The 8,351-nt window shown below is 41.4% G+C and overlaps 1 protein-coding gene and 1 non-coding gene across 2 annotated transcripts; one reads left to right on the top strand and one right to left on the bottom strand.

The window, feature by feature from the left end:
* Nucleotides 1–2,150: 2,150 nt before the first annotated feature.
* On the bottom strand, nt 2,151–2,365 carry LOC132899111 (small nucleolar RNA U3). The gene has a single exon (XR_009656642.1). It is a non-coding gene; the product is annotated as a small nucleolar RNA U3 (small nucleolar RNA).
* Nucleotides 2,366–2,794: 429 nt separating this feature from the next.
* LOC132885286 (THAP domain-containing protein 1 A-like) lies at nt 2,795–4,133 on the top strand. Its single transcript, XM_060919792.1, has 3 exons — nt 2,795–3,012; nt 3,291–3,757; nt 4,113–4,133. The coding sequence occupies exons 1-3, from the start codon at nt 2,805–2,807 to the stop codon at nt 4,131–4,133; spliced, it is 696 nt and encodes a 231-aa protein (XP_060775775.1). The 5' UTR covers nt 2,795–2,804.
* The last annotated feature ends 4,218 nt before the right edge of the window (nt 4,134–8,351 follow it).

The raw sequence follows: 8,351 nt of genomic DNA, 5'->3' as shown, positions 1-8,351 counted from the left end.
CTGGCGCTCCGGGGGCTCGCGCGCTGGCTGGCTGGCGCTCCGGGGCTGGCTGGCTGGCTAGCTAGCGCTCCGGGGCTGGCTGGCTGGCTAGCTAGCGCTCCGGGGCTGGCTGGCTGGCTAGCTAGCGCTCCGGGGCTGGCTAGCTAGAGCTCCGGGGCTCGCGTGCTGGCTGGCTGGCGCTCCGGGGCTCGCTCGCTGGCTGGCTGGCGCTCCCGGGGCTCGCTCGCTGGCTGGCTGGCGCTCCCGGGGCTCGCTCACTGGCTGGCTGGCGCTCCGGGGGCTCGCGCGCTGGCTGGCTGGCTAGCTAGCGCTCCGGGGCTGGCTGGCTGGCTAGCTAGCGCTCCGGGGCTGGCTGGCTGGCTAGCTAGCGCTCCGGGGCTGGCTAGCTAGCGCTCTGGGGCTGGCTAGCTAGAGCTCCGGGGCTCGCGCGCTGGCTGGCTGGCGCTCCGGGGCTAGCTGGCTGGCTAGCTGCCGCTCCGGGGCTGGCTAGCTGGCTAGCTAGCCAGCTCCGGGGCTGGCTGGCTCAGTAAACTAGTAAATCCAGTAAAGGAAAAACTTGAGACTGAAAGGTTTTAACAGTCATCCAAATGACTGAACGTAAACATTGCTACAGTAACATACCAGCTACTGTTGTTGACATTAGCTAGCTTGCTGTCCAAAATGGCGGACACCGGGGCGTCACGTGACCCTGTGACGTCAGGTGAAATACCTCAATAGGCACTGATGTGACATCGGGGAGCGGGAGGGAGGAGCGGGGGGAGGCGGCCGTCAGAGCGCAGCCCATTGTGGTCATGCTGTTTGCACGTGCGCTCTCCAGAAAGAAAAAAACCCCTGCGTGGCTGTTTCAGAGGAGTGAATTGGAGAATTGGAGGGTTGGGGAGTTGGGGGAGGGATGGCACCAGTTGTGCACGCTGTCTTCACGCGTACCCCCCCCCCCCCCCAAAAAAAAAAAAAAAAAAAAACGTGTGAGAGCCAGTGGGAGAGACCGTCAGTTCAGTTGCAGTCGGACTGAGGAGAATGGACGTGGATTTGGAAATGAGCCAGGCTAAAGAGCATTTGCCTTTTATTTATTCAAGTTTTATCTGTTTGCCTAATAGTTCAAATTGTTTTGTATATGGTTTATAATGTTGTTGTGTGATATTAATGATAATATTGTGGGAAAACTACTTTGCACGGACGTTCATTTAATTTATTCTATCGTCATTTTGTTTGTTCTATTTTTGTGTATTTTATTTATTTATCTGTTTGTCTAGTTGTATCTATTTTTCTAATAATAATATTTTTTGCATTAATAGTTTGTTTTTTCCTATTAAAATAATCTTGTGTTCTTGTTATAACTTTATCATTTATCTGACTGTTTAGTTGTATCTATTTTTGTTACAATTTCAATATTTTTAATATAGAAAGTTTTTTTTCTATTAAAATGTTCTTGTGTGATAACTAGTTCTTGTGTTATATTTATTGTAGTTGTATCTATTTTGTATCTCAGACTTAAATATTTTTGTAAAACAAGTGTTTTTCTATAAAATATTCTTGCGTTCTTGATAACTATGTTCTTGAGCGGGTTCTTTTTTTTTTTTTTTTTTTACAGAAAAGCCATTCTGCGTGGACGCTGTCTTCTTAAAACTGAATAAATATTTAAAAAGAGCCAAATGAGCCAGTGTTTTGAACGGCTCTTTTCAAAGAACGGATCACAAAGATGCGGATCCCATCAAAGAGCCATAAATCCCATCTCTACTGGTTGGTTACGTTCATATACAGCAGTCTCTCGGCACAGCTTCATGGGAAAAAGTTAACAAATATTAGCTTAGCCTTTGAGCTAAGGTAGCTAACTATTGTATAACAACAATACACAACCTTATTCTTTTAAGTGTTCGCCACCTTCTTAAGTACAATATAAATCTAGCTGTGTTATTGCATTCACGTTATTTTCACAGTTTCAATACAGTGTTATGCTTTGAATAACCTACCATGGGCTTATACCTCACATACTAGTATTAAGGTAATGTTACAGCCAGTACTTATGTGCTGAGAAAAACTATGACAATCAGTGAGTGTTCATCATACATATTATGTAGCAGCAAAAGCTGATCGTTCCCCACTGTATAAATTCGAATCAGTGTTTTCTTATTTTTACAATTCAATAATAAATCACTCTGCTCATGTACTCTCCCTCTCTTATCTCCGAAAAGATAGAAGAACGTTCATCAATGATTAAAACTGATGAAATAAATCATCAACTTCAATCTGATTCACGCTCAGAAGAGTACATCAAAGTTCATCATCATGATTAGCGAGACATAACACTCTCAAATCACATTTCCTAGTGAGTGCCTATAGAAATGATCCCTGAAAGTATAGTCTTAACCCCTCAAACCCTCAGCCAGTCACACACTTCAACTCACACACACATCCTGAAGATGGCAGATTTTACCTTCAACACATGAAAATGAACATTTATACATACAGGCTGTCTGTCCATCCATCTATACATAAATAAATACTTGGATTAATTTTGGATACAAACAGAAAACTGTTTTTTGAACGAATGAAAGAATGAATGAAGATTCCCATCATGCTTTGCGCCCACAAGGCTGAGTGAGTTCCACAGTTAAATAATCCTGCAATTCCTCAATCAAACGCTAGGTGGAAGAACAGAACATACACAGCTCCAGGAGCACTTGCATGTGACGTCACATCCGCTCCAGATTGTAGACAGGCGCCATTTTGTCGGTAAGACGCCATTTTTCCGACACTGACTTGCATTATTTTTCGCCGAAATCTTCAAATATTATCGTGCCACAATGCCGGAGAGTTGTATGGCATATAAATGCCACAACAGGAGAGGTCAGAAATCGGGAAGAAAGTTTCATAGGCTGCCACGGGACCCTGACAGGCGCGCAAAATGGATTGCTGCTATCGGCCGGGCTGATCCAAACAACAAGAACAAGGCATGGGTACCGACTGGAAGGAACGATCACTGGCGCCTGTGCAGTGACCATTTCATCTCAGGTTCGTCATGTATTTATTTCAGTATATCCATGTGGTTATTTGCAGCATAAGTTTATGACTTGCTCTAATAAAAAATTCTGGGAAGTGGGAACCTGAGAAAAGGGTTGGGGCGGGGGGGTGGATTGGGTCTTTATCGGTGTGACATTCTATGTAGTCTCTAGATGTATAATAATTTTATACTTTTAGGGGTCACATGTAGAGATAGATAACTTCATAAGTATCAAATCATAAATTCCTCGTGCTCAATTGCCACTAGTCAGTATATTTCTGTCTTTCAGGGAAGAAGAGCAATAACCCGACCTCTCCAGATTATGCACCGTCCATTTTTGCTCACACTTCCTCTCCACTGAAGAGAAAACGAAAGAGAGAAATGGAAACGTACACAAGACGTGAGCGATCAAAGAAGCAACGTCGTGATCAGTGCGCAAAGGCGCTGGCTGCCAGTGCTCTTCTTCAGTTGTCTGAGCAAGTTATTTCTACAACACAGGCACCAGATTCTGTGAATGTGATGGGGGATGACCAGGATAATCCTGCAACAATGACAGCACATGAGTGTCAAAACACGGAGTGCATTGAGCTCAAACAGTCGTTTGAACAATTATCTTCATCATTTGATAAACTCAAAGTTCACTCAGAAATGCTTGAAACTGACTGTCAGGCACTTAGAAATGAAAATTCAATCCTCAAAGATAAAATTAAATCTCTCTCTCTACTTGAAGCCGACTTCGAGGATGATGATGACAAGGTGAAGATGTTAACCGGGGTTCAGTCCTTTACAGCATTGATGACCTTGTTCTACATTATTCAGGATCATTTAAAGGCAAATTCCGCCCTGTCACCATTTAAGCAATTTATATTGACTCTTTTACGGTTACGGTTAAACTTATCATTTACATTCTTAGCTTACTACTTTGGTGTACATGTTACGACTGTGTTTCAGATATTTCACCATGGTATCAATGTAATGTACACAAGATTAGTACCATCTTTAGTTTTCTGGCCAGATAGGGAGGAACTTAGATTAACATTGCCGTACGTTTTTCGTAGAAGTAACTTTAACAAGTGTACATGTATAATAGATTGTTTTGAAATTTTCACAGAAAAACCTCGTAGCCTCCTAGCCAGTGCACAGTCATATTCATCTTATAAATCTCATCAAACTATAAAATATTTAATAGGCATAACACCACAAGGTGTAATTTCCTTTATATCAAATGGATGGGGTGGGAGAACTAGTGACAAACATATTACAGAAAATTCAGGATTCTTAAACAAACTTGAGCCAGGTGATCTGATCTTAGCTGACAGGGGCTTTGATGTTGGGGACACGATTGGATTGTATCAAGCTAAATTGAAAATCCCTGCATTTACGCGAGGCAAAAAACAGCTAGACCCTCTTGACATTGAAAACACCAGAGGACTAGCTGCTGTCAGAATAAATGTTGAAAGGGTGATAGGAACTGTTAGACAGAAATTTACAATCCTTCAAAGTACCCTTCCTACACAACTTCAAGATGTTGAACCAGGTTATGATGTAACAAATCTTGATAAAATTGTACAAGTTTGTTGTGCACTTACAAATGTCTCAGAGTCTGTGGTTCCATTTGAGTGACATGTCTCATGATGGTTTCTGTGTATGTGTTTGACAGTTTTGTATGTTGTGATCATAAATGATGATAAACATGTGATCAGTGCTTTGTGGTTATAGTACATGTCAGGTTACAAATTCAAATCATGTAATGTGTTTGTGAATTGTTATTGTTGACAACCGGTTATTATGTAGTCAAATGTGATGACTTAATCTTACAACCTTTGTTCTTTGTTGATTGTTACTGTTTTTTTTTTCGACCTGTTGCCCTCTGGCAGGTGCTACAGGGCCATACCAGCCAAAACAAACAGACTCAGGGACAGTTTCTTTCCAAGAGCTGTCACAATACTCAACTCAAGTTTGCACTAAGGAACTGTCATGCTTGAACACCACTGACAAGGTAACCATCACCGCAATGCTGCTGACCACTTGATCTCAACCTAGTCTCTCCTTGTCAGACTGTAAACTGTCATATTTGCACTGTAAATGCCACAAGACTCTCATATTGCTCTATCATATCAAGTCAGTTCATCTGTTCTTAGACATCCATTTTCTTTGTCATTTTAAGTACTGTAAACTGTCATATTTGCACTATTAATATCATAGCTTTCTGTAAACTGTCTTATTGCACTATCATATCAAGTCAGATCATTTGTTTTTTTTTTAGTTGCCTACATACTGAAAATAGAGATCTTGCATATGATGTCACAGCTGATCCAGATTGTGACAGACGCCATTTTGTCGGTCAAACGCCATTTTCCGCCTTCTACTTCTGGTTCTACTTCTGGTTCTACTTCTACCTTTTCTTCTGGAAAACCCTACTATATACAATTCTACTACAACGGCTGCAGCTACAAGCTCTCCCTACCTGTGCACGTTTTTTATGTTTTTTATGTGTATTTTTGCATGTTGTTCATCTGTACCGGACTTCAATATCCACTACAACCGTATGGACTTACTGGACATTGGTTTCCAGCAGAAAATGACGGTTTGTAGCGATTTCCATCACATGCACAACATTCTGGACGAGATAGCGAGACCAGCGGGGTCTCCGTGGATTGTTATTGGGTCTGGCAGGCGAAGGAGGCAGCGTCGGGAGCGGAAGCAAAAGCGAGGCTGCAGAGCCGGCCTGTTGACTAAGCTCAGAAAACAGCCACTCAAATCTCCACTGCTAAGCCTCTACCTCTCCAACGCCAGATCCATGGTAAACAAGACGGACGATTTGGAATTACAGCTGGAATTACCTTATTCTATTCTATAATCGGCTGGTCAGTGCATCTCGTATCAGTACTAGTAATACTTAGTGACTTACCCGTCCAATGAGGATTGTTATTTTCTTGTTTACAAGATGCCACATCTGAGTCGCTGACAAATCCTGAATTTCTGTAAAGATAACTGTCCAGAGATTTATAAGCACGCAGTGCTTCACCACTGAACAGCGAGGGAAAGTTGATGAGGTAATTATACATGTCTGGGTATTCCGCTGGCAGTTCCATATCCACTGACACGGTCGTGAAAACTACGTCCGGTAAGCCATAAGGGTCACTAATCTGTAGATCGTTTATTTTAGACATGTATCTAGTTATCTGTTCATTAGAAAGATGAGCCGTGTAGTCCGTCGGTTGAAATTGATCCATTCTGTACATGAGTGCAGCAGTATTCAGCTGTGTTTTTTACCGACAAGATGGCGGCTGTTAACTTTCCGGTCACGTGACTGCAAGATCTCTATAGGCGTCTGTACTGTACAACCCCGATTCCAAAAAAGTTGGGACAAAGTACAAATTGTAAATAAAAACGGAATGCAATAATTTACAAATCTCAAAAACTGATATTGTATTCACAATAGATCATAGACAACATATCAAATGTCGAAAGTGAGACATTTTGAAATTTCATGCCAAATATTGGCTCATTTGAAATTTCATGACAGCAACACATCTCAAAAAAGTTGGGACAGGGGCAATAAGAGGCTGGAAAAGTTAAAGGTACAAAAAAGGAACAGCTGGAGGACCAAATTGCAACTCATTAGGTCAATTGGCAATAGATCATTAACATGACTGGGTATAAAAAGAGCATCTTGGAGTGGCAGCGGCTCTCAGAAGTAAAGATGGGAAGAGGATCACCAATCCCCCTAATTCTGTGCTGACAAATAGTGGAGCAATATCAGAAAGGAGTTTGACAGTGTAAAATTGCAAAGAGTTTGAACATATCATCATCTACAGTGCATAATATCATCAAAAGATTCAGAGAATCTGGAAGAATCTCTGTGCGTAAGGGTCAAGGCCGGAAAACCATACTGGGTGCCCGTGATCTTCGGGCCCTTAGACGGCACTGCATCACATACAGGCATGCTTCTGTATTGGAAATCACAAAATGGGCTCAGGAATATTTCCAGAGAACATTATCTGTGAACACAATTCACCGTGCCATCCGCCGTTGCCAGCTAAAACTCTATAGTTCAAAGAAGAAGCCGTATCTAAACATGATCCAGAAGTGTAGACGTCTTCTCTGGGCCAAGGCTCATTTAAAATGGACTGTGGCAAAGTGGAAAACTGTTCTGTGGTCAGACGAATCAAAATTTGAAGTTCTTTATGGAAATCAGGGACACCGTGTCATTCGGACTAAAGAGGAAAAGGACGACCCAAGTTGTTATCAGCGCTCAGTTCAGAAGCCTGCATCTCTGATGGTATGGGGTTGCATTAGTGTGTGTGGCATGGGCAGCTTACACATCTGGAAAGACACCATCAATGCTGAAAGGTATATCCAGGTTCTAGAGCAACATATGCTCCCATCCAGACGACGTCTCTTTCAGGGAAGACCTTGCATTTTCCAACATGACAATGCCAAACCACATACTGCATCAATTACAGCATCATGGCTGCGTAGAAGAAGGGTCCGGGTACTGAACTGGCCAACCTGCAGTCCAGATCTTTCACTCATAGAAAACATTTGGCGCATCGTAAAACAGAAGATACAACAAAAAAGACCTAAGACAGTTGAGCAACTAGAATCCTACATTAGACAAGAATGGGTTAACATTCCTATCCCTAAACTTGAGCAGCTTGTCTCCTCAGTCCCTAGACGTTTACAGACTGTTGTAAAGAGAAAAGGGGATGTCTCACAGTGGTAAACATGGCCTTGTCCCAACTTTTTTGAGATGTGTTGTTGTCATGAAATTTAAAATCACCTAATTTTTCTCTTTAAATGATACATTTTCTCAGTTTAAACATTTGATATGTCATCTATGTTCTACTCTGAATAAAATATGGAATTTTGAAACTTCCACATCATTGCATTCCGTTTTTATTTACAATTTGTACTTTGTCCCAACTTTTTTGGAATCGGGGTTGTACATGCCAATGCTACCTCTATCACTTGATGCAGCTAGTCATTTTATTCTCAACTCTGTTACTGTTATCCTTCAGGGACTTGCACAAGTTTATGTATAGTTTAGGTATAGTTGTCAGTAGTTGTTTTTTTTTTTAGTAGTAGTAGTTTTATATTAGTTTTATTGTACATATTTTCCTATGTCTATTTTACTATTTATGTGTGCACTGTATGGTGAAGCTTTAAATCTCATTGTACTTGTATAATGACAATAAAGGCTTTCTATTCTATTCTATTGTCAATTGCACATTATATCTACTTGTAACCCATTTATTGGAATTAATAAATTAATGACAGTTCGTAACTCTCAACTTTAATTTCACAGAAAAAATATGCACGAGACACTTGCAAATATTTAAGGTAC

The sequence above is a fragment of the Neoarius graeffei genome, chromosome 1 (genome assembly GCF_027579695.1).
Source record: "Neoarius graeffei isolate fNeoGra1 chromosome 1, fNeoGra1.pri, whole genome shotgun sequence".
Taxonomy (NCBI): domain Eukaryota; kingdom Metazoa; phylum Chordata; class Actinopteri; order Siluriformes; family Ariidae; genus Neoarius; species Neoarius graeffei.
This window is presented reverse-complemented; position numbering and strand designations above follow the sequence as displayed.